Source organism: Vanacampus margaritifer, chromosome 19, assembly GCF_051991255.1.
Source record: "Vanacampus margaritifer isolate UIUO_Vmar chromosome 19, RoL_Vmar_1.0, whole genome shotgun sequence".
Classification (NCBI taxonomy): domain Eukaryota; kingdom Metazoa; phylum Chordata; class Actinopteri; order Syngnathiformes; family Syngnathidae; genus Vanacampus; species Vanacampus margaritifer.
Window position 1 is genome coordinate 7,208,470 of NC_135450.1, and position 27,836 is coordinate 7,236,305.

Here is a 27,836-nt window from a genome sequence, read left to right on the forward strand (position 1 = left end):
GAGATTATAAGACTGTGAGTATTGTTGTATTCACTGTTTGCATGTGTGTGTTAAAGTAACAGCTGTTTGAAGGTTTATAATCACTTTCTATGTTAATGTACGTTAGCCTGTCTATGGCATTTTGCATTATGTGTTAGCATCAAGCTAACAGACGTGTTAGACAACATTATTTTACAGTGAGCGAGTCTTCTTTTCATTTCTTCAAAGTGATGTTATACAATAGTCTCCTATTTTTTGACAGCAAGAGGCGCTAAGGAATACTTTTTTTTTTTTTAATACTGCAGGTTGAAGAGTGTTTCAATAAGTTTAAATGTGTTTAAAGACTGTGGGAGGGCTAAAACTATATATAAATATATATATATATATATATTTTTTTAATTTACATGGTCTATTGCAGACTTTATTTTCTTAAAAAATATAAATATCAGATTTTTCTTCATGTAACTGTCTGAATGTGATCTGAAGATATTACAACTTGTTTTCTTGTAAAATCACAACTTTCTTCTGTAATATTTCAATGTTATCCTTGTTTTAATCCTAAAATTAGGAGATTAAAGCAAAAGTGTTATTTTGTTGCAGGAACTCTCAATTTTGGATTTTTTTTTTGTTCTTTGTTGCAGTGAAATTACTTGTATCAACTGGACAATCTTTTATTTTTGACAAATAATTCTGGCCAACTTCAAGTCCCAACAAAGTGAAAGCAAACTATAAATCTCTGCTAAATTAATTCGGTCAAACTCAGTCATACTTGCGCACTTTGCTGGAATTCTTTGAATTCATAATGGAGTGCATACGGTTTAACCCTCATTTATACCTTTCGTAACAAGAACAATATCTTTTAACAAAACGCACGAATCACTCATAGCCACCTTTTCCACCAAGCGGTACAGTTTGGTTTGGAATGGTATAGTTTGATTATCGTGTGTCCTGATTATGGCAATTTGAGTATTTTTTTTTGTCGGATGCCCAAGATTATCTTTAGCGATTATCCTGTGGTGTAGGGTGTGTTGAGAAAATGGTAGAGACTGACAATCGTAAATGTTAAACCTGTTCAATGTTTACGATCACAGGCTTTACATGTCCCGACAATCACGCCCAATTTAAGCATTTTCTTCCTTCTCAATTCAAAGTCAGCAAAGGCCCGATTGTTAAACTGTGAGCTTCAGGTACCGTATCACAACTGTTGGAAAAATGTACCACATGGAACTGAACCAAACTGTGCTGCTCAGTGGAAACACGTTTTCATACAGCTTTGGATCTCGGCGACGTTTGGCACTGATATACAATATTGTATACTACTCATAAAAAGCTCAGGATATTGGGGTGGCATTTCAGGATGAAACTAAGATGCACAATAACTTTTCCAGGTGAACCTAATTTGACCTTGTGTAAACTTTAAAATGCGCGTCCGACTGTTGACGGTTTCAGTACCTTTTTACAAAAACTGATAATGATGAATGGCCAAATTTACAACAAGATAGTTAAGAGAAAGTCAAATCAGCTGTTAACATTTCATGCATTTTAGGTTCATCCTTAACCCTCCTGTTATGTTGTGACCGATTTGAAAGGGAACGTGAATGTCGAAAGTTGTTTTTCGGTATAATCAACATATCCAATAAAAATGGAATTTGTAAACATTTTTGTTTATGCATTTTTGTTACTTTAAAAAATCTCTGAAGCGTGAAATCTTAAAGGGATACTTGACTCATTGAGCCATTTTCAGCAGCAAAAAGTTAATACAATATTCATTATTTTTCATGTACAGTTGATACCTTTAAAAACTAAAATTTCCACTTGCTGTCGACTGAAGATGACATCACCTGTGCTGAGGAAGTAGGCAATGACCAATCATGGCTCAGTTTGTTGACAAAAATCAGAAAACAGATGAGCCATGATTGGTCGTTACCTACTTCCTCAGCACATGTGATGTCTTCAGTCGACAGCAAGTGGAAAAATTTGTTTTTAAAGGTATTAATTGTATATGAAATATATTGAAGTTATCAAATTCATCCATTCCTTCTTCCTTCCTTTAGTCTTTCCTCTGGTTTCTTGAGGTCTTCCTAATCTGTTGTAATTTAGATGTTCCTGGAGTTGGTGAAAGATTTTGGTTTTGTAACTCTGTGGGTGGTTGGTGCTGGATTTCGCTTTGTTTCATCTTTCTTTTCTTTGATCCTTCCTCTGGTCTCCGGTCAACTTTACGACTCTGACGGGACTCTGAAGTATCCGGTTAAGGTGAAGGGTTTGGGATTTTTAACAGATTTCAGGTGAATTAAAGAGCACAAACTCACATGCACGCACGTACACACTCGCACAAGCAAAAAAACAACACTTTTTACTGCTGAAAATGTCTCAATGAGTCAGGTATTCCTTTACGTGATGGAGTTGAAGAGAGATTAAAAAAAATTTGGGGGGGAAATTTCGGTAACTTTTTTTTTTTTTTAATTAAGCAAAACTCGGGTCAAAATAACCCAAGATTATTACTGCTGTTCCTGAGAAAATACAAGAATCAGAAGAGTGTAAATGAAGCATTGGTTTGGTTAGTTAAGCAGGATTACGCGCACCAAAATACATCTGATACCTTTGGATAATTGGTTACACATGAACCTGGTAATTTTGAAAAAATTGACCCAGGATGTTATTACTACTCCAGAGGAACTAAAGTAACACATGGGTTGAAATTAAGTTGTGGCTTCGTTATTAGTAAGTGTGTGTCCACAGGTTTCTGACACTTTTGGAAAATTAAATATGCCTCAGGGTAATTTTGATCCAGAAACATTATTGCTGTTCCAGAAAAATTAACATAACAGACTGGTTAAATGAAGGAATGAATTAAGATTGAACACATTGCTGATACGTTTGGATGACTAAACAGTAAACACGCCCCGGGTCAAAGTGAACATTATTGCTCCTCTTTTGATATCGTTCCTCCCAAACAAACACAACAGAAGGGTTCAATTGCACCCGAAGGCCTGACAACCTGAACTTTTTGTGAGTAGCGTAAAACAATTTTGGCACGGTTCTATTCGGTGATGTTTGGCTTCTCAGCTTACTATAATGTACCTTCCCATCCTTTAAGGCTACTCTGTGCAGCCGCAGTCCACAAGCCGATGCTTTATCTCTCCTGGAGAATACAGCAACAACCGCACCCGTGTTGAAGAACAAGCCGGGAAAACAAGCACAAAAAAGGGAAGCCTTGCTTCATGTAGAACCGAATTAAGCGTTATTCCGCGTGACTTTCAGTCATCTTTGAAATAATCTCGTCCTTTCCCATCCGAGCCGTCCCCAGGGCTGATCCCGTCCACAAGTCCGGTATCCAAGTCCACCTCACCTTCTATAAGGGCGCAACGGTCATCGCCCTCAGGCCGCCATCTCCACAACGAGAGGTGGCTGGTGTCCACCTGCTTTAAAAAAAAAAACGTTTTTATTGATGGATTAGCCAGTTGTTTGCGTCCTCCAGATCGGTGTCCAGCTCTTCGTCCTCGTCCAGGGGCTCGGGAGTCCGGAGGTCTAGCTCCCGAAGGAAGTCGGGCGTGTAGGCGGGCGGGTGGGCGTCCGATTTGAGGCCGATTTTCTTCTTCATCAGGTGGAACTGGTCCCGGATGAAGTTGTAGAATTCGTACTCGAAGCGCATGCGGTGGTAGAGCACCTGCAGCGCCTCCAGGGTGGGCGTGTGTTTGCGTACCGTGCCCGTCATGTTGCCCATCCTCCTGTGGTCTACATGCAAACACACTTGATCAATTTTTGATAAGAACTCGCAACGAAAAGCAATAATAAGTTAGACAAAGTGCAATTTCTGCAGAAATTGCGTGGGAATGCTGAATGCTAAGATTTGAATGCATGCGGAATGCTTATGAATTAAACTGAAAGATAAATAATTTGAAAATGACAAATTACAGTGTGAATGATAAATCAAAAAAAAGAAAAGTTGAATTGCATTCTGTCTAAGGATATTGACCCCAGAACTTTCCACATGCCAGTCATGTGCTTTAACCACTGCCCTATTGTGAATATGAAAGTATCTTTGACACTGTATGCAATTGTATTGAGTAATAGACTGTAATACAAAGCTGAAAATATGGATTCATATAGAAAAAAAATTAATGGCAAATGATATTTATAAAATTGGATGCTAAATTTTTAGACATTGACTATTTCGGAAATGGAATTAAAAAAATGTGTTCAAGTGGGAATTGAACCCTGTCCTCTTACATGCCAGTCATATGCTTTAATTACTGTACTACTGCGGATATAGAATTGTCAGTGACATTTTTTTGTGTGTGTGTCTGAGACATTGTATATAATTGTATTTTAGTAATAGAGTGCAGTAGAGCTGAAAAAATGGATTAATATAGCATAAAAGTTCATGTCAAATGACATTTATTAAAATGGGACATTTTTACCAGTAAGCTAAGTGACTTGTTCAAGGTCATGGCTAATGGCGTATGTCATCTGATTTTGAAGTATGCATTTAATCATTTCAGTGACATTATAATGCATTTCCTGATATGATAGTTAGCTTAGCATAACGGCCATGGATATATTTGCAATGTCCAGTCGAAGGTGAGATTCAAACCCGTGACCTCCTGGTTACTGGACAGTGCACTCAACTGCATCACCGAGCAGTATGAGACACCTAGCAATGATGATCAGTTGTATGTATGGAAGTGGGCGTGGAGTACTTTCAAAGATTTCAGGCTGTCCCATTGAAAATGAATGGGGGAAAAGCGGATATTTAACGTTCAATTGTGCCAAAACTGTAAAAGGACTTTGGCCTACCAGGGCTTTTGTAAATGTTGATCACGCCGGTAAAATAGTGTGGTAGAAGCCTCTCCAACAGGAGCAGCACGTCTTCCAGCTCCTCCAAGATGCCCACCAGCAGGTAGTTCTCTAGTACATTCTGTTTGGCCCGCTCCAGTGCCCATGGGCCTGGCTCTCTGATAGACAGAGGAAAAAAATATTTAAGACTAGATGTTCCTGACAAGAAATGATTGAGTGTCTTGAGGTTGCAGATACCTGCATTTAGGGTGCTGCCCGCAAAAGTATGGGATGATGTAGAAGACTCTAGGGTTGGAGCACTCCGGGTAGTTCTCCAGAATGCACACATTTATGTCCTGGAATTAATAAAACAAAACCATCCCGTGTTGAAGTTTGTGTATTGTCGTTGTCTGATGAAAACCTAAGAAGTTAGCAACGTTCATATCATATCACCTTAAAAGCAAATAAATAAGCAAAATTGAACTGTAATGACTAATTTCTCCCACTGGAGGGAGCTATGCACCAATGCTTGCTGCCATCCATTCAATCTGACCCGAGCTGCACTCTGGCCCTGATTGGAATCAAAGTAGCACCACACGCTGATGATATATATATATATATATATATATATATATATATATATATATATATATATATATATATATAAAGCACAGTGAACTTCCAATCACGTGTGCTAGAAGTACAGATTAGAAACACTATTCACTCGATTGCAGATTTTTTATTTGGCTCCATTTGTGCTGCTATTTCTGTCCTTTTTTGAGTAAATAAAAACAGCTCTTTCTTTCATTCAACACAAACTATTAAATTATATAAATTAAGAAACGTGTAAAAAAAAAAAAAGAGAAGAAGACAGTTTTATTATTATTCTTAGCAAGTCCGCAACCCAAGGCCCAAGGCCAATGTTGTGTCTCATTCCTCCATGCCGACGTGATCGGAATAGTGAAAATAAATTGAAAGTGTTGAAAGTGTGATGAATAAAAAGATGTATGCCCCGATAAGAAGGCAATGGCTGAATTAAACGGAGCCATTCGTCAACGCCAACACCAAGGCCCACATAGTCCATCACCCAGATTACAAGCAGGCAGACGGGCCTGAACCTTGGCGAGGGAGACAAACACCAGGCACAATGTTCACCATGACGCTGTTTCTTTTTTTGTGGTATTCCCCTAGAGTTTTTTTTGTTTTGTTTTTACATTTAGTAACTGTGGTTAATTGAATTGTACGCATGCATGATTAAGAATGTTTAAAAAAAAAAACGAGAATAGTGATGGAGTTCAATGTAAGCGAACACACATACAAAATGGTGCAATTTGACTAGAGGTGTTGGTAATTTTTTACACATGTATGTATAATATGTAGAAGTTCCCATATGCAGCTAAAATATCTGAAATCCCTTTCATGTATTTGGACTCTATGCAAAGACACTCTGTTGGGATGAGGGAATTCATCAGGAAGAGGAAGGGTTGCTATTGTCACATACTGTAGATGTGCCAGGTGCATCTGTGAGGATTATGTTCTTTGATTTTTCAACCACATGTACAAACCCAATTCCCAAAAAGTTGGGACACGATACAAATTGTGAATAAAAACTGAATTCAATTATGTGGATGTGCCAAATTTCAATATTTTGTTCAAAATAGAACATAGATGACAGGTCAAAAAAGTATCATTTTAAGTGAAAAATATGTTGATTGTAAATTTCATGGTGCCAACAAATCCCCAAAAAAAGTTGGGACAGGTAGCAATAAGAGGCTGTAAAAGTCAACTGCACACACAAAAAAAAAAGCTGGAAGACCAGTTACCACTAATGAGGTCCATTGGCAACTTGATTGGAGTATAAAAAGATCTTCTAGGAGTGGCAGTGTCTCTCAGAAGCGAAGATGGGTAAAGAATCACCAATTCCTCCAATGTTGCGCAGAAAGATAGTGGAGAAATATCAGAAAGGTGTTTTGCATTTTCTCAGTTTAAACTTTTGACCTGTTCTCTATGTTCTATTCTGAACAAAATATTAAAATTTGGCACTTTCACATAGTTGCATTCAGTTTTTATTCACAATTTGTATAGTGTCCCAACTTTTTGGGAATTAGGTTTGTAACTCCCTCCCGCCTTATCTCCATGAAGAAAGGCAATGGGGAAGATCCCATTTGAAGTTCATTGTCAACACAAACTGTGCAGCAACAGATGGAGACAGACAATATAATTTGTAATATTAATATTTTTTTTAATATCAGGTCTTTTTCTCATCATTTTTGAGTTTTTCTGCATGAAATTACAACTTTAGTCTGGTGCGTTACACGGTGTGATAATAAATTTGGACGGTATGATAACCATGAGCAAAATATTGCAATATCACTGTATTAAAATTACAGTTCTAAAATCCATCCATCCATCCATTTTCTTGACCGCTTTTCCTCACAAGGGTCGCGGGGGTGCTGGAGCCTATCCCAGCTAGCTTCGGGCAGTAGGCAGGGTACACCCTGAACTGGTTGCCAGCCAATCACAGGGCACACAGAGACAAACAACCATACTCACAATCACACCTATGGACAATTTGGAGTGTTCGATTAACCTGCCATGCATGTCTTTGGAATGTGGGAGGAAACCGGAGTACCCGGTGAAAACCCACGCAAGCACGGGGAGAACATGCAAACTCCACCCAGGAAGGCCGAAGCCCGGACTCGATCTCACGTCCTCAGCACTGGGAGGCGGACGTGCTCAGTTCTAAAATGACCTTTTAAAAAAAAAAGAAAATTAAAAAGAAAAAAAAATGGATAGAACTCAATCTATTTTATTTTAAACAACAACAAAAAAAGAATATTTGGTAGAGAAGAAACGTGTGCCATGTTAAATTTATATAAATAAACAAACATGAACTTTTTTTTTTTTTTTTTTTTAGCAAGTCATAGTGTCCAATCACTGGTAAGCTATTTTTAGAACACGGCTACTCATGTTGTCCTTGGGAATAACTACTGGGTACCCGCTGGCACTGTTAAATAAATAAATAATCTAAAAAAGGCCAATGCACTCTAATCAACAGATCCTCGTGTTAATGCTGACCCCTCCCCTCTCTAAGAACGAGAAAAATAGATAATTAAGGCAAGTAACTTAAAAAAAAAGAGACTTGTTTACTCAACTCAGCAAACAGCCAATCATATTGTACCTCTTGAGTTAATTACCAGTGACATGCTACTCATGTTGTCCTTGGGGCTAACTGGTACCCACTAACACAATTAGAAGAAAAACAAACAAACACATTTTCTTGACTTCAATGTGACGCTTACTTTAATTATTTCTTGTGAAACCTGACAGTTTTTTTTTGTACAGTATTAGGCATTTATCTGATAATTCTTCATTTAGACATTTGAACTAATGACAATTGTTTCCATTCCCCCCCATAATCCCATCCTGATTGTTGTAATTCTGTTTTTTTTTTACGTCCTAAGACTCCTTCCTATCTTGGTGACACGTGACCCTATTCATAAAGAGAAGTACTTTGTGGACTTGATTGCTGCACATAGCTCTCGTGCTGCACTAAATGTACTTTTGAGGAATCCAGTCGGGGGTTCATTTATATACAGTCATGCACGTCAGTTGCACACACACTCACATGCAAACATAACACAAGACCCTTCAGAGAAGTCATTAGTATTTGGGGGAGAGTGCCAGTGCGCACACTCGGGCTCATTGTCACTGTTCTGTATGGATTAGGCCCACTGAAAAGTCTTTCAAAGTGGAGAAAAACAGGCGCTAATCTGTCAAACAGCCTCTTGTTGCACTTTGTGGAAATGCCAGTGTGTGGATGAACTAAACAAGCAGGGAGCAATGGTGGAAATATCTCCTTTTCGTTTAAAAAAATATATACCTGAGGCAAAAAAAAATTGTCAATGGGAGGGTAGGAGTGAATGAGACATTGGAATTATATACTGCAATTCTGTTTGGCTGAACAAGCAAAAAAAAGAAGAAGAAAAGAAACGTATAAACAAAACATTTTCATTTGTTAATATTCCATTCCTTTACAAAACTCGTCTTGTAATATTAAGGCTTTTATCTAGTATAATGAGGATTTTAACTGTACTTTGTACACACTGCGTCGTTCCAGTTTCATTGTTGTACTTGTAATTTTGCATCATCATGTATTGATTTTATTCTCAACATTACAACTCTTTTCTCATTATACATTGTTTTCACCAAATATTTATATATCATACAGTTTATGCATACTATCTCAAATAATATGTTTTTTCTTTTTAGAAATATTACAGCTTCCCTTACATCTTAAATGTTTTTTCAAAAAAAAAGTTTCAGCTTTTCTCATCTTTTTTTTTTTTTTACATCATCTGCTTGAATTTAGAATTTAAAACTTGTACTACTATTACAGTCATATAAGTTCTCCTTTTTTTTTTTTTTTTACTATGACTGTAATATATTGTCTAAGAATATATGACTACTTTTTCTCACAATAAAACAACTATATTCAATTAAATTAAGATTTTTTTAAAAAAAAAATCATATTACAATTTTTATTTTCAAAAACATTAAGCTTTTGATTGATCTTGGTACAGCAATCACAGCATGTAGGTGCAGTTGAACCATTTGGTGTTGGTAATAGAGTTCGCCAGGGGGGGTTACTTTTCACCAGCTCTGTTGAATATGGAGGACCAAAACTGTCAAAATTAAAAATAAATAAATGACTAAAAGTGAAAATAAAAACGGATACAACAAATATAATTCAAAAATTAAATAAAAAATAAATAATAAATAGAAATAGAAATAAAAACACCAAAAGATATATACTGTATATATCCATGAGTAAATAAAAAACTAAAAGTAAAAATAAATAAAAATTAGATTAAAAAAATACAAATAAATATAAAAATAAATGTCAAAATAAATGCAAAACTAAATATGTAAATACAAATCGCTCTGCTCTCACATTTATTTAATTCATGCTACAGACGCTAAACCAAGACAAAATGTTATTCAAATGACTCCGTCGTTGCAAACTGCCTTTCATTGGTCGAGTGAGCGGCTCGGCAAACAAGGAAGTCTCAATGGTCAGCAATGAACGACTATCTTGTCCACTGTCACCACAAAGTTTTATATTCAGTTATCATTTTTTGAATCTCAGTTTTTTTTCCTACTTTTATTTATTTATTTATTTATGGATATATATACAGTGGAACCTCGGAGTTTCAACGTCTCGGAACTCGTACAATTTGGACTTCAACCAAAAAATCAGAGTAAGAAATACCTTGGAGTTTGAACTCATTTTTGAAGTTCGAACACCCAAGCAAAACAAGCTAAGCCGAACATTCCTGGAAAACAGTTAGCCGAGTGAAGCCGAGCAATGCCGAATGCTCACGTTGCTGTAGTTGAGACGATGCACTGCTCATTTCCAGTCAGGTCGTGAATACTCCCGGGGGTGCTCCATACTCGCGAGTGCATTTAGATTTTTGCACGATAATTTTCTTCGCCATGGGCTCAAAGAAAGACAACAAGACAAACATACAGTGCTACGAACCACAGTGGAATTAGGAAGGAGATTATCGCGCCGTTGTAACTACTGTCACTACTTCTGTAAATACTGGCACGAGGAAAGCTAAAGCTAGCATTAACATAGCATTTATCATCCACTGATGCCATCACACCACAACAAAAGGGCAAGGTATTTTTTATTGTTTAAATACTGTACTGTACTGTAAATGTAAAAAACATAAATAGAAATCAAAATAAGAATTTTCTCTTTTGGGAGCTTGGGAACGGATTAATTGCAATTACATTATTTCCTATGGGAAAAAATGTTTCAGAGGTTGAACAATTCGGACTTTGCAGGAACGACTTATGTTCAAACTCCGAGGTACCACTGTATATATTTTGGTGTTTTTATTTCCATTTATTTATTTGTGTTTAATTTTTCAATTATATTTTTTTATATCTGTTTTTATTTTCACTTTTAGTCATTTATTTATTTATTTAGTCATTTGTTGTTAATTTTGGCAGTTTTGGTCCTCCATGGTTGAATGTGTACATGGACTATTTATCTCATCAACTCATAGGCTGTAAAACAGGATGCATGAGGGGTAGCACCCTGGTAAATCATCTTATGTATGCTAATGAGCTGTTTTTAATGCCCAATCATGAGTCGGACCTTGTAGCGGCGGTGGGGCCTTGGAGACTTTGAGTTGTAATTCTTGCATGAAAAGCGCATTATAAACAAAGTTTTGATAGGATTTTTACATGTAGTGGATCTGGATGATGTCCCTGCTATAAATGGGAGTTCACTGTATACTGATGACATAAACACACAACATCACACTCAGTAGAGTGCAGATCTGTGCCAAAGCAAAACAAACTCATTTGGATGAGTCCCAGACTTCCAGATTTGGATCAAGACCCACAGCTAATTAATTCACATTCAGTTCTTTCTGCACTACCGAAATCCGTTTTTGTGTTTAACGGGTAACAAACAAACAAGATTTGTGTGAGATGGTGTTTACATTCTTATGTGGCACGTCCTACCGGGGCGTGTGAACAATATGCATCCAAATGTTGTGCATATGCTGTTGCAGTGAGCGGCCATTAATCCGTAAAAATGCACGGCGACCGCAGGAATGTCTCGGGAACACGTGCCTTGGGTTCCTTGCGGTGCCGTTGAGACAGATGACAGCTTCTTTCGTTGACACCTCACGGGTGCTGCCTAATGCGGTCTGGACTCTTGACATACGCCTTCAAGGACACTTCATGTGTTATTTGGGATAGCAACGCTGATTAAGACGTGGACATTGAAAAAATAATTTTGTTTAAAGGACTCTTTATGGCAGGGGATATAGTTCAGGATTACCTCACACAGTGCTGAAACACCCTCACAAACAGACAATTGAAATGTCTCACGAGAACCACTGAAACACTTTCACATAAACTACTAAAACACTACCTTCCACAACCAAAATGTTCTCACAAAAACTACTGAAACACTCTCACACATACAACTGAACCACTCTCTTACATAAACACAACTGAAATATCTCCCCCAAACACATTCACTCACTTCAGAAAACACTAACACACACAACCTAAATGTTCTCACAAGCACTACTGAAACACTCTGACATGTACTATCGAAAACATCTTACACACTACTGAAACACTCTTAACGCCACACAACTGAAATGTCTCACCACAAAAACAGAAACACTTTCACACAATTCTGAAAACGCTCTCACACGAAACCAAAATGCTCTCACAAGCACTACTGAAACACCCTCACAAACAGACAATTGAAATGTCTCACGAGAACCACTGAAACACTGACATGTACTACCGGAAAAACCTCACACGTTACTGAAACACTCTTAACGCCACACAACTGAAATGTCTCACCACAAAAACAGAAACACTTTCACACAATTCTGAAAACGCTCTCACACACAACCAAAATGCTCTCACAAACACTACTGAAACACTGACATGAACTACCCAAACACTCTCACACAATACTGAAACACTTTCACACACAAACAAAATGTTCTCACAAACACTACTAAAACATTTTGACAACAGAAACACTCTCATACATTACTGAAACACTTTCACCGCCACACAACGGAAATTTCTCACCAGAATCACAACACTTTCACACACACTACTGAAACAACATATTCACACACAACCAAAGTGTTCTCACAAACAACACTAAAGCACTCTCACATGTACAAAAATGAAAGCATTGTGTGAGATTATTTCAGTTAATGAGAGCGTTTTACTCATGTGTTGTGTTCATTTTCTTGTGAGAACATTTGACTTGACTGTAAGTTTTACTTATGCGTACAAAACTATTCAGTAGAGTCTGATAGTGTTTCAGTAATTGGTGAGAGAGCATTTGTGTGTGTGTGTGTGTGTGTGTGTGTGTTTCATTCATGCACGTTAACTCATGTTTATGTGTGAGTGAGAGCAGATTTAATTTGTGTGTGTGTGTGTGAGAGTGTTCTAAATTGTATGTGCCATAGTGTTTCCGTGCTATGTGCGTGAAAACAATTTATTTGTGTGTGAGCATGAGAGCATTTCAGCAGCATGTATGTGAGCAGAAACCACTCAAGTGCCTGGACAATTTTTCAGTCAAGTGTGTGAGAGAGTTTAATTTGTGTAAGTGTGAGACAGAGATTATTTCATTTGTGTTGCAGTGGTTAGCATAACCCTAAAAAAAAAAGAAAGTGTTACAGTAAAGTGTATGAGAGGTGATGGAGAATTCTGCCCCTGACAGCCTCTCATACATTTCGCTTTGCATTACTATTAACAATAAAAATGGTCAAAGTTGGCCTTAACTCTGCGCACTTTCTTACTTAAAAGAGGATTATATAGTGTTATAATCTATGTGACACTTGTCATCCACAGGTAAGCCGGTCTGGAACTACAGGACCTTGACCTTTACCCCCTCAAATGTGCCACCCCGCTGGTCTGCATACTTTAATAACGTGACTCACATGGTCAGAAACTCCGGAAAGAAAAGCAGCGCAATCTTCGAGCCAGGATGACAATGTGGCAGCCTCTCATTATTACAGCTTGTATAGTAAATTTGTGAAAAGGATGAGAGACGCAAAGTCATTTCTGACACAAATGTATCCAGATACAGGTAACGAAAACAACAGTAGTGATATTTGATTTCAGCATATCGCAATAGATGCAGTATAATATTTTGCCTTGTTGATAATTAGTACTGAAAATGAGCTTTATTAAAGCACTGCAAGCTTTATACTAAAATGTAACCACTCAACAAAATGACAGTAATTATGGGCCATTTTCTATCTCTTTGTCTGGTTCAGCAGCACAAAACGAGACCAAACGCCTTCTGAACAGGTCTGCAAGGCACATGTCGTCTGTGATGTGGTCAAACGCAAATCGGCTCTCTAATCGAAATCAAAGCCAATTTAATTATTGGGTTGATGTCGGGCGGCTTTGATGTCAAAATGACTCTTCTTTCAATCTTTAAAATAAACCAGGTTCTACTTGAGTTTGAATGCAGGAAGTGGCCATTAACGTGACAATCGTCTGATCTATGTGGGAAGTGCTGAAATGTTTGTTGTTATGTGACTGAAGCATCAAAAAAGAATATCAATATGTTGAACATTAGGAGGAACATTAAAGCATGGACACACGCAACTTGGTGGAGTGATGGAGCTAAACAGCATCGCCGAGCAGTAACGTAGGATAGACCAATTATAGGCTTGGACGATGATGGGTACCAATACAGCATTTTTACAAATATCGGCATTTTTACGAATCTGAAGGCCGATCTCATTGAGCGGTGAATGCTTGCAAATGTAGCGAATTTGTGGTTTTCATCAGGATTTGTAAGATGTTCACAGACAGACAGACTTGACGCAAAGACATTTTGAACACATTCAGACAATTTTTCATCGTCTGAGAAGATCTTTTGAAACCTTTTACGAACCCTGACGTAAACCCTGAATTAGCTACATTGGCATGCATTTGTCGCTCAGTGAGATACAGGGAACTTTTCATTGATGGATTTATTTACATTTTCACTTCATAAAAAATGATGCTGACACTGGGAACTCCCTTCACTTTTTATCTGCAAAAATTTAAAACATAAAATAAAATTAGGAAATAATGTTGTTGTTTTTTCTATTTACAGTAGTAAACGTTAGTGAACTATTTACTTGCTTAGTTTAGCTTAACATGCTGATGACCTTGGAAGCCTCTGCGATTTTTGTCATAATTTTTAAAAAAAACTATCAATTCTTGAAATGTTTAAAATTAACTCATTTGCTTCCAAAAACGTATAAATATGTTCTATTTTAAATATGACTATGCTCCCGAAGATTTTTTTATAAGTTGTTGTGTTTTAAAAAAGTTTTTTATGCTAAAGCATACATACAGAAGGCTTTGATACAGCCTCTGAACTGAAGAGAATGCTTGAAGCAATGGTAGTTATTACAAAAACGGCCAGTAGGTGGCAGCAGAGTATAAGAGATCAACCAGGGCCTTGTTGCAAAAAGCTCTTTTACCCACTGTTTTAAACAGATTTGAGAATAATGATAAAAACTAGCTATATTCTAATGCTAATTCCTGCAAAATGGAAACAGATAGAAATATAGATTTTTTTCTTGATGAAAGCAGAGACTCTAATATTTCTTTTGGTAGGCTCCATGTTTTTATAGCAATAGAACAAAATATTATGTGGGCCTTGCAAAATCAGTCAAAATCCAGTAAACAGCCAGGAGTAAAGGGGATTGCTTGAGTGAAAATGGCTGGGAGTGAATGAGTTACAGAAAAAGTATTTTTTTAAATGATTTTGTTACTAATATTTTCTCTTTTGATGCACATGAATATCAGCTCGGAATATCGTTTATCGATCTCCTTGTCTACTAATAATCGGTATCGGCCTTGAAAAAAAACATATCGGTCTATCACTAGTAACATGTCAGCTAGCCTTTGTTACTGATGACATCTCCTGAGAGGCTATTTATGTGCTTCGGTACTGCTGTTTTGGTTAGCAACAGAGGTCAAATTGGCTCAGTGACGCAAGAGTTTTTGTAATGCGGTAAAGGGGGCGTTTAGTTGTGTTGGGGTGTCTATTAGCAGTGTTTCCCAACTTTTATATATATAATATAGACTGTCTGTCATGTGTACACGTGTTGCTGGACTGTGTTCGAGCAGTTGCTGAAAAGGATACAGCACCGCAACATAGATGCTACTTGGCGGTAGCATTAAGCTAGCCGACTGAAAGGCTAATCTATGTGCTTATTTTAAATACGCAGGGTGTAATTCTCAGTTTGGTTTGACAGTAAATGGGAAATGGGAGTGGCTAATAAAATAAAAAAGTTTCAAGCCTCTTTTTGGACAAATTGTTCTCTTTATTGTGAAGTGACTTGAGTCAAGTTCACTACCACTATACAGCATTCGTATGTCAACTATGAATCTAAGAATCTACGGTGGATAAACTGGTTTGTACCTTCTGACATTTAGTGGAAAGGCATTTAATTAGTCTCACTGACACAGAGAGGTGAACAAAGACATTATTCAACCTGATGATGTGGTTGGGAATCTCTCAAGAGAACTTACCAGGTATCTCTCGTCATCTGTCATCTGAGGCGTGCGGATGAGGTGGTTCTGCTCGCCCCTCCAGTCGCCGAAGCGACGGAAGAAGTAGTTGGACAGGAAACGGTTGATGGGGTCGCGGATGATGTTGATGTAGACGGGCTCCTCGATCTTAAACCTAACCAAGATGTGTTCAAATGTAAATGAAGAGCAGGAAGAACAACAAGAAAAGCACGTTAGTGTATTTATTCACCTGGAAAAGTTGAGGAAGTGAACATGACGTGTGTAGAGGAACGGCTGAGGGATATTACTGATGTTCTTCATGAGATCCACCTGAGGATTGAAAAACAAAACAAGAAATGAAAAACTCTCCAAGAAGACCTTCACAGATAAGGGCCAATTAGCTTAGCTCTAAGCTAATGCAAGCTAACTGAAGCCACATGCATCCAACTAAAAAGGGGCTATATGAAAAACAAACACACACAAGCGTTTTTATGAACTCAAAAAGTGACATCATAAGTGATTAATCGAATAGCAATTTGCTCTCAGGACTGACTTCAGTGCAATCTAACCCTCAGGTGCTTCATTATGTCACCGTTAGCTTCCTCTTAATATTCAATATTCCTCCTCAATATTCATCACTGGTGAGCTTTATGATTCATTTCTACGTAATATATATTTTTTAATGATTAAGGTTGGGTTCTGTGAGGATATATTTTCTCTTTTGCTTTATAGGTGTACTTTTTAATACAATACACTTTCCTCTGTCATTTCAGTTGCGATGGCGCCATTCTTCCTATTTTAAAATAAAAACAAAAAATTGTCCTGTGCTAAACAGGAAGTAGTAAAATGCCGGATGGGCAGAAAAACACAAATGTGGCACAAAATGATGATGATGATTATTTTTGTTATCTTTTATTAATTGAAATGTGTGTCAGTTCCGTCAAGAGGGAAAAATTCCCACACGTGAACATTTAGTTAGAAGAACTTAGCTTCTTCTTTTCCTCCAACTGTCCCAGAGAGAAAAATGGTACGGTCCAGTCGTCCTTCATGAACCAGGAAGTAGTCTGCTTATGTGAGAAAATCAATGTTGCAACTTTTCACTTTCTCTGTCAATAATGATTTATTTCACTTTGGATAAAGGAATTAGTTTTCTGGTTTTCTTATCATTGTCCACATCCCGGAATAAAAGAATGGTACAAGTTGCCCACTAAACTACAAAAGGACAAACAGCGCAATAACGGCACTCTTTTTTTCCCCTTATTTTTGTCAACCTTGGCTGAGGTCTGCAACGCTGAGTGCCATTCTGATTTTCTTCCCTTCTATGTGAATGAAAGAACCTCCTGAAGGCTTTCAAGGTCTGCGTGGAGCGTGCGCTAATGGCAGCCAAAGCAAACGTGAAATATGACAGTGATGTCATAGGCTGCACAAACGCCAACTGGAGGTTGTGCAAGTCAAATACTTGACTCGTTTTTTTTAACGTTATCTCCTTCACACGTGTATGGCGAGAAATGGTTCACTTGCTCACAGTTTCTTGTTCAACTAGCCCACCACTGTAACTCGCCGGTACTTTTGTTTTATTACAATCACAATAATAAACATTTAAGATGATAATACGACTAGTTTAATAAAAAAAAGCCTGGCACACTTAGCGATGTGACTGAATGCTAACTGTAAGCACCGCCCCTCTACGAGTGTGCGCCACTGGAAAAACAATGACCCTGTATTGGGTTTTGAGGCTCCACTGAACCGCAAAAACATAGCTTGATTGCCAACAAAGAAGTGTATTACCACAAAAACTGGAAATGGGCGAGAATAAAGGAGAGTGTGTGGATATTTTGAGAGGCAGTTGGCAATGATCTTTCGCCCCACTCACAGACTGCACCTGTACATTTCGGTGACAGAGACTCTCCACGCTTTGCTTTCCCGCAACAGGTACAAAATAACTTATAAATATAGGTAAATATTACTGTAAAACAGAATATATTATGTGCCACATTTCGGTTCTGTGGGGTTGGGTTTTTGTTTGATTTTGGGTGTTCATGTTCTTTCAGTGTTCACTGTTTTGTTTTGTGTTCCTTGTCTTACCCCTCGTCTTGTTAGGTGTAACCACGTCCACCTGTGTGCGTCTTCCCTTCCCCAGGTGTGTCTCATTAGTGTTTGTGTATTCAGGCCCTGTCCAGACGGAAGCAAAGCCGGCTTCGTTCTTCAAACAAACCTCGTGTACACAGCCAAGTAACCATGGTCACAGTCAAGTCGTCCTTGCCACAGCCAAGTCGTCTTCGTCACAGCCAAGTCGTCTTCGTCACAGCCAAGTCGTCTTCGTCACAGCCAAGTCGTCTTCATCACAGCCAAGTCGTCTTTGTCATAGCCAAATCATCTTCGTCACAGTCAAGTTGTCTTCATCACAGCCAAGTCGTCTTTGTCATAGCCAAATCATCTTCGTCACAGCCAAGTCGCCTTCATCACAGCCACAGCCAAGTCATAGTCACTCCACAGCAAGTCAAGGCAAGGCAAATCAGGTCCCGTCACGTCACGCTCGTTCCAGTCATGGCGTCCAGTCTCGTCATGTCCTGTCTAGTCATGGCGACCAGTCTAGTCATGTTCTGTCAGTCATGGCGACCGGTCTAGTCATGTTCTGTCAGTCATGGCGACCAGTCCAGTCACATCCTGCCCAGTCATGGCGTCCAGTCTAGTCATGTCCTGTCCAGTCATGTCGACCAGTCTAGTCATGTTCTGTCAGTCATGGCGACCAGTCTAGTCACGTCCTGCCCAGTCATGGCGACCAGTCAGTCATGTCCTGCCCAATCATGGCGACCAGTTTAGTCATGTCCTGTCAGTCATGGCGACCAGTCTAGTCACGTCCCGTTTAGTCATGGCGACCAGTCCAGTCACGTCCCATCAAGTCATGGTTGTCTGCTCACTTTTTTTCCATATATTTAATTTAAGTACCACGCACTGCATTTGATTCCTGTTCTATTGCCTTATTCTCCTGCACTTGAGTCCGCCATCCCACAATTACTCACGCCTCTCATGACATTATGGTTGAAAATAGGATATTTTTTCTCTCAAAAGGATGACCAAATGTTTTTATAACTATGAAATGCATTTGCACGCAGTTTATCAGAACTGTGAACAGAAACGTAACTTTCCAAATGTTGGCTTCTACGCAGGAAATTTTTTGGAAATTTGACAGGTAAAATGATGTTTATCGAAGAAATAAAATCTCAATTATCTGGTATTCGTTAAAATGTTTCATTATATTAATTTAGTATCAAATAGTTTATAATGTAAATTATAAATAAATAAATAAATACAAATTATACCTAAACAAGTCAGGCATTTTGCCTCAAATGTAAATATTTGTCATATAAAAATATAGTCCTATACAAGAAATGTTGATTCATTGTTTGTATTGGATCTCATGAGATTAGGTGTACTTAATGTTGCCAGTGAGTGAGTGGATGTACAGCATGTTGACGTTTCCAACATATTAATAGCACTTTTAAAGCACCAACTCAGTAAAAGTGTACCCGGCTCGCGCCATAAGCCGTTTTTTCCCAAAACTGCAGCCAATTTTGGCTTTTATGGCTGCCTAGTTTGGCACAAAAAGCTAATATTCCGTCTTTTAAACCTGAATGAGTCTTCTTATGGGGAGCGTTCAGTGAAGGGCGGCGTTTATCTACCTGACTGTTTGAATGCGCTGCTCTTATAAACTCACAGTTATGTCATAGCAGCGGCAATATGTATACTTGTTTATGTACACAAGACTCTTAATCTTGGGCCTCAGTCAGCTTTGGGCTTCTTACCCTCCCACTCAGTACATTTCCACTTGCTCTACTTCAACATTTAGGAATCGTTTCCAACCTTCATTAAAAGATATATAATATTGAATTCCTTATGCTGAGGTATACTCAAGCTCCGTCTGCATCGACTCCATAGTGAGTCCAGACCAATTAGCCCAAAGTTAACCCCTGACGTCCCCCTCCCCCCTGTTAAGTGCCAAAATCCCTTCCCTGGTTTATGTGTAGGCCCTAAGCACATTTGGCAGCGAGTGTGTCTGTTTGAGTGTGTGTGTTTTCTGACCTAACCCAAAGGCCGTCTGGCCAAACTGCCTCTCATTCACCAAGATGGAGGGAAAATGCGGAGAGATTCCAAGCATACCTGCAACCCCCCCCGCCCCTCCGCTCTTCCTGCGCCCCGTGGCGTCCTCGCAGGACTCATGAAGGGAAAAAGGGGAGTGGGGGTCTTATGTTTTTTGCTTTCAACTTCCTGAGTGGAAATCAAAGTTATTTTTGTTAATGAAAACTAATGAAAAACTAAAATTCAAAAAAAGATTTTTGTTTACGAAATAAAATAAAAACGAAAATGCTTTAAAAAAAAAAAAAAATTAACTGAAACTACATTTTATGTTTACAAAAAAACTAAAACTAACTATAACTATAGCAAAAATGTCCTTAGTTTTAGTCTTTGGTAATTAATTTAATACATGAGCCTTTGGGGATGATTTTAAATGTGATTTTAAGTATGTTTATTTCAATATGTGACCTGCTCCAGCAAAATGGTCCACATGTCGGAGAGTAACAAGTGGCATAATTGAGAAAAATAGAGCAGGAGGTCGATAATGTCGATTTTGAGATTTCTCCAAAAATAGCCTCCTTGAGGTCTCCATTTTCATTTCCCAGCAACACAAAGGTAAAAAAATGTAATAGAAGTGTATGAAAATAAGCATTTATTAGACAGTATACATCGTAACTAGGGAGTATTTTAGCCTAGCTGCTAGCTAGCGCCGTGTCTTGGCGATCTGTTGAATAAAAACAGCATTTTTTAAATAACTAAAACTAATAAACAGAACCACACTGAAAACTAATTAAAATTAGTTAAACGAAAACAAAATAAAAACTAATTGAAATGAAAATTCCCAAACTATAATAATTCGTTCAGTGGCACAATTTTGTTGTGTAGGAAATGTTTGTATTGTGGAAAAAGAAGAAGAAGAAAAAAAAAGAATGTAAAGAAAGCGTTGCTTGCATAAGGTTGTGACGTTGTTTAAAGGTTTTAGGGTTCAACTTTTTTTTTTCTCAAGTTTGTTTTTGGGCAAGTCGTCCACCGGCTCTCTGTTTCTGGAGTTTGGGCAGGAAGTGAGTTTCACGCACACCGCCAATGAGTCCACTTGCCTGCATCCTAAACAGGACAAACGGGCCACTATACCGCAAGTCTATTGGCGTAAACCATAGGCAGACCCACTAGTGCACCACTGGGATTGGTTGGGAAAGGGGTCACCGGTGTCTCTAAACTTAGCTGGAATGGATGTGCGTAGCTTGATGACCACTCAAGTATGCACGCAACCACCGGACTTCGGTCGCCACCCTGCCGCTGGAATGCCCTAGATCTCGGACGCCCAATCCCATCTAACCGATTGGTGTTTTGCCACTGTGTGCTGCCAGGCTTTCGGGGTTTGATGAATGAGTAAACAAGGAGCAGTTTCAATATTGACATTTGCATAGAATGGCTCGTAGCGAGCGCCTTGGGTTCTAGTCTTCGGCATGGTCATCATTTTCAAGCTCAGATCTACAGAAATGAACTTACAGAACATTTGTATCGGAATTTTCACATTTTTAATATTCTGCCAGGAACATTACAGTGGGACTGTGTTTTTTTTATATATCAAAATAAAAACAAAAGATCAAAAATACGACTCACTCAGCTACGCTTCAATGAACTGTGGCCATTTGGCGTATTCCAAGGATTATGACACAGACAGTTCGCTATGATGAATAAAGCTGTTGCTGGCAAACATGAACTTACCAAGACTAGCTGCGATTGGGGTTAGCCTCAAGTCGTTACCCGACTTATATGCTAGCTTCCACTGCACATAAGTGAGCACTGCGTCACCACAGCCACCAGCAGTTGTCAAACTTAAATCGCAATTATCTACCAAATATTTGTAGTGCTTTTGAGCAATGTGACCCATTATATTTTTTCAAGTATCCATAAGCCTCAATGTTACGGGAGTAACGATTGGTTGACACGAATACGGTACAGTGGAATCTTGTTTTTTTGCCCTACTTTTTTTTTTGCACATTCATCCAAACCTTTTCAGAAATTGTGTATAAATGGTTCAACAGGCAATAAATAACCCTCTCGATCTGCTCTGCAACCTTCTGGAAGCTTCGGCATAATACATCCTGCTAAAAGTCGAACCTTCAAAATAAAGACATGCTGTTTAATTATAATGTTTTGCCATACTTATTTGGGCCACAAGAATGATTATTTAATAAACAAGCGCAACACAGTTTGAAACTGACGTCTATGCAATCGGGCCAAAGAAAGTGCGGTGAAACTGTTATTATACTGGTGTGCCTTTATTTTGAAGGCCTGTCTTTTGACAGGATTTTAGGCCAACATTGCTCCAACTTGTCTGAGTATTGCCGAGCAGACCGGGTGGGTTATTAATTCCTTGAGCTGTTAAAACCATGCATTGTAGAATATGGCTTGCTCGTTGAACGAGGGAGCAGCCGTTTGATAAAGAAAGAAGCACTAAAGAATTTGATTTAAAAGAAACATATTTTTAGTTTAACCTCTCTACATTACATTGTTCACCATTTGTTGATTGACATTTAATTAATTATATTTATATATTTATTTTTGTATTTATTAACACGTTTACTTTATTTATTTTTATTTTTTGAAACAAATTTTTTACTTTTATTTTTATTTATTTATTTAGTTATGCATATTTTGTGTTGTTTTTTTTGTCCATTTATGAATGATGTGTTTTATATCCATTTTTATTTTCATTTTTATTTTTTATTTGGGATTTTTGTGGTGGGTGTGGAACGCATCCCCAGCAATAAACGCAGTGTTTCCCACACCATGTTAATACTTGGGCGGGCCACCCAAGTAAATTGGCCACCACCCAAGTAGATTTCAAGAAAATGTAATAAAAATATATATTTAAAAAAGTGTCGCAAGCAGATATACCGCATATAACATTAGTTTGTCGCCACTCACTTGTGTATCATGAGGTTAGAGGAGACGCAAGTAGCAGGGCTGAGAACACCCCGTAACCCCCCCCATTGGAGTCCACCAACCCAAGTAGATTTCAAATCGGTGGCATTCACTGTACGCGGAAAAACAATATCATCATCATCACCTGCTCATGTTTGGTGAGTCGTGTTTTATTGTGGATGTCCGACGAGATCAAGTTGAACTGATGCTTCTCGGCCAGCAACCGCAGCAGGATGACTACTGTACGGCTGCCACATTTGCCTACGCGGTTGTACACCACCTGACTTGGGAACGGGAGCACCTGAAAACACACACAGAGCTTGTAGTTTGCAATGAGTCATACTAAGAGACGCGGAAATGAGACGCTGATTATGACGCACCAATTAAGCAGCCATGAGGACTCAGTGACTCAACAAGAGGAAAGCATGTCGACATAATCTAATGTAATTGAACCCAAGTGTCAGTTAAGCGGAAATACATGGAAGATTACGCACACTTCCGTCAATGATCATGTGTAGGAAAAACCACCACTGAAGCAAATGTAACAGTGAGAGTAACACAGATTGACAGGAAGTGAGCCAAAGATCAGGAAGAGATAAACAGTTCCATTAAAATGATGCCTTGAAGGAGTTAAAAAAAAACTTAGATAGAGATCTAAAAACAAAGGACTAAAAAGTGTGTTCCCTTTATCTCCTTTTCCTGATGGGAAGAACATGTAGGGAGCGATGGATTCTTGTTAACATTCCCAGTCTGGAATTGTAATAATGTTGTCCTAAGAGAGGGGGTGGCGAGGAGGGGTGGTCTGTGTGTGTGTGTATCTCACAGTCAACCCACTCGAAAAAAACGATTCTGACGTTTTTCACCAAACACAGAAAACTCAGCTTTGATATTCTTCACATTTAGTTGATTGACTTATTCACTCGCAGCCATTTTCACTGAAGCAATCCCCTTCTCTCCCGGCTGTTTTACTGGTTTTTGACAGATTTTGCAAGGCCTACAGAATATTGTGTTTGAATGCTATAAAAACATGGAACCTACCAAAAGGAAGATTAGTCTCTTCTTTCATCAGGAAAAAAGTACCTTTGCAGCAATTAGCATTAGAATATAACTAATTTACATCATTATTAACATTTTCGTTGAAAACACTGACAAAAAGAGCTTGTTGCAACATGGCCCTGGCTGATCTCTTATACTCTGCTGCCACCTACTTATTATTATTTTTGTAATAACTACCATTGCTTTAAGCGACCTCTTCATGTCAGAAGTTGCATCAAAGCCTTCTGTATGCTCTAGCATAAAAAAACAACAACAACAAACGTATAAATACGTCTTTGGGAGCAGGGTAATATTTAAAATAGAACGTATTTACATGTTTTTTTGGGAGCAAATGAGTTAAATAAGCATATGGTAGGTAGCCAGTCGGCAGCAAAAATGTTAGTCAAGTTGACAATTTTACATGGTATACATTTTGTTAAATAATTGAGAAGACATATTATTTTTATAAATAGTCCGGCAGGCTTGTCTCATGCGAGAAGTACAGTACTCAGACGCACTTACATTCTAAACGGAATGTTTGCCAAATGAGAAGCTCGTGAAAGCAACAACAGGAGTGAAACAGCGAGGTGAACCATGACTAGGAAAAACGCAGCCAAGTATTGGCGCACTTCTTGTTTGTTGTTTTGACTGGCGTGTGCGGGCTAAAATCAAATTGCCTCCATGTGGGAGCAAGGTGTGAACGCGCGTCTGTGTAACTTGTAATAAAGTGATTCACGGATCATGTCGGCACTTAAACAAGTTCACACACGTTTTGTCAAGCGTGGTGCTTCACTTAGAACTTGTTGCGACGTAGCAAAGTGCTACATGCATCTGTGAAATTCAGGTTTTTAAACCTCTGTAATGACTGATATTTATTTGTTAAACAGCACAGCTCAGCTCAGTCGATAAGGAGGACAAAAATGCTAACATTAAAAATAAATAAGTAAAAGTGAAAATAAAAATGGATATAAAAATATAATTCAAAAATGTAATTAAAAAAATTAATATAAATCAAAATAAAAACAACAAAAACATATTTACATAAATAAATTAATACAAGTAAAAATTAAAAATAAAAGAAAAATGACATTCAAAAAATAAAAAATATAAATAAATGTGGAAATAAATACAAAAATAAATATGTAAAAATAAATATAATTAAATGTCAATCAATGAATAAAAACACTCTGCTCTCACATTCATCTATTTCATGCTGCAGATGCTGTCAGCATGAAATGCATCATGAAATGGTATTCAAATGAGGGGGCGGTCCTAAGCGTGTCTTGGGTTGGACTCCGCTGTTGCAAACTGCCGCAGGACGGCAAACAAGGAAGTCTCAATCATCACTTGCATGGAGAGCACCAGCAATGGACGACAATCTTGTGCACTGTCACCACAACTTGCAACTTGAGTTGCTCGACAACTTCACACAAGTTCCTGTAAAAGACTGTTGATCAACCAATAGGTGAATAGTTCAACCCAAGACACACTTTTGGACCCCCCCCTCATTTGAATAACATTTCATGACGCATTTCATGACGCATTTCATGACGCATTTCATGACGCATTTCATAACGCATTTCATGCTGGCAGCGTCTGCAGCATGAAATAAATGAATATGAGAGCAGAGTGTTTTTATTCATTGATTGACATTATTTTCTATTTATATTTTTATGTTTGTATTTTTTTCCATATTTATTTTTATATCTATTTTTATTTTTTTACTTGCATGTATTTATTTATGTTAACATATAATTATTGTATTTCGATTTAAATTAATTTTCTTATATTTAATTTTTGAATTATATATTTTATATTCGTTTTTATTTTCACTTTTACTTATTTATGTTTTGTTTTTGCATTTGTGGTCCTCCATAAAAGTAGAAGCTAGGGTTTGAACATGAAAACATATTTGTGTGGTATTTTTGGACAATAAAAAAAAATAATCTTGAAGATACATTCCTTTTCCAGTTATCGTTACTTTTACTAAAGACATGCTTAAAGATGTTAAGTGCAGTTTACGGCTTGCTTCCATATTTATCATCATCTTCCAGACAGTCATGTTAGCGGCGAACGCTACATCCATGTCAACGCCCTGCTTAAATTAAGACTGATGGTTTGGTCGCATTGCAGTATGTATGCGTGCGTGTCTCTCTGTTTGTGTGCATGCAGATGTGTAGGGATTCAGGGTAAATGTACCCAAAGATTATAACTTTTATACAACTGTTTTAAGCGCAATGTAAAAATGAGAGCGTATGGAAAAACCACGCAACGCTAAGAATATCATCTTTACGCGTAAGCATGCATGACAAGAATGTGCCCCACCTTTGGTTTTGAAAATATTTCTTCATTGAGTGCATTGTTTATAGTAAATGTTATTAAGTCATAAAAAAAAGAAATGTAAGTTTTGAGTAAAGTTATCCAACTTGGTGTTGTCCATTTGTGTAGTTAATGTAATTCAAATTCCGTAGCAAACTTATAAAATCTGTACAACTAGTTGAACAACCTGGAAATGGCCAAAATGACCCTAAAATGGCCGCTTCAGACCAAAATGGCTGCTATGTCGTTTTGGGCATGGATTTTGTGATTCCCCCCAAAAATAATATATATATATATATATATATATATATATATATATATATATATATATATATATATATATATATATAAAAATTCTACGTCTGCTATTGAGCAAGTCTGATTTTCAATCTCAACCAAACACAAAAGTTCACCAGGGTCAAAATTGCTGCAAAATTTGTTTTGCCGAAAAAGCAATAACAAAGAGCACAAAGCCGTATTTATGACACACTTACTGTAGTTGTGTGTCAAATGTTGGATGTACTGATCACAGCTTTCCAACATGTCCAAGCCATTAAATGTGAATCCATCAAGACACTTGAATGGAGAAGTGGCCTGTCACGGCTGCTTGAAAAGAAGTAAATCAAATCTTTCTCGGACGTTGAGTCGAGCCAACAAACTTCATCTATGAAAATGTGTCAAAACATTGTGTGTGACTGTGTGTATTGTATAAATGTGTGCTGGCAAGGTGCTGAAAAAAGTTCACGTTGAGGAAATGGGCGAGTGTGTCTGTCAGAACGCGGCGCTGCGAGATAGAATTTGAGGGTGGGTGGAAAGCAGACGTGTTACGTAATACCTTTATTTTTTCACAATCAACTTCCTGGTAGTGTGTGATGGAATATTGACTTTCACTTTCTTGGGTGGTGCAAAATATTGCTGAATAGTAACGTAATCAAAAATATTCAATGGATCCAGATAAAAAAAATTTGGGGGGCTGTTGTGATGTTGCTTGCTTTAAAAATGTTTGTTTCGGGCATTCCAATCAGATTTTACGACAATTTTATTTGGATCATGTTGAAACCTCGTTTTTGTAACGATACGGAAAATCGACGGTATCATTAATGTTTGGAAGACATATCAGTTTTTATTCTACAGTATTTAAAGTTTTTGTTGAGGAGAATCATAGGATTCGTTAAATCGTCTTTTTCCTTCATGAACTTGTTGAATTTTATATATTAAATCTTTGTAAATAGAACACGCGGCAGTGAGTGGTAAAACCCCATCTCCTTCCAGATTAGCACATGAACTTTTAAACACAAGCAAGCGCTGAATGTTCAAGAACTATATCAGCTGCTTATCAAGTCCTGCTTATCGGTCATGTTCTCAAACACGCTGACTTCTCATTAACATGACACATTTCAGCCTTGAATGAAAGCCAGTGCTCTCGTGTCTCGAGCCATAATTGCAGCCATGACGATGACCGGTGGAAAATATGACTAATTGCCCATTTTTCACTCAATTTGAGCTGGAGGTTTGACTTTGACGTTACAGTGTTGTAGTTCACAGATGTTGCAAATATCTTCAGACATAATCAGCAATAATGTAAATGTAATTCATGTTTTAAAGGGTCAAACTGTCGCCATCATGAAAATTTAAAA

The 27,836-nt window shown here is 37.8% G+C and overlaps 1 protein-coding gene across 1 annotated transcript in view; it reads right to left on the reverse strand.

Annotated features, from left to right (window-relative positions):
* Positions 1 to 1,963: 1,963 nt before the first annotated feature.
* Positions 1,964 to 27,836, reverse strand: part of usta (uronyl 2-sulfotransferase a) — a 54,162-nt gene continuing 28,289 nt past the window's right edge. The window contains exons 3-8 of the mRNA XM_077552720.1: positions 22,991 to 23,146; positions 16,088 to 16,167; positions 15,859 to 16,012; positions 5,014 to 5,111; positions 4,777 to 4,934; positions 1,964 to 3,714 (exon numbers count right to left, since the gene is read on the reverse strand). Of these exons, the coding sequence (XP_077408846.1) occupies positions 3,422 to 3,714; positions 4,777 to 4,934; positions 5,014 to 5,111; positions 15,859 to 16,012; positions 16,088 to 16,167; positions 22,991 to 23,146 (939 nt within the window). The 3' untranslated portion in view covers positions 1,964 to 3,421. The remainder of the gene's footprint in view (positions 3,715 to 4,776; positions 4,935 to 5,013; positions 5,112 to 15,858; positions 16,013 to 16,087; positions 16,168 to 22,990; positions 23,147 to 27,836) is intronic.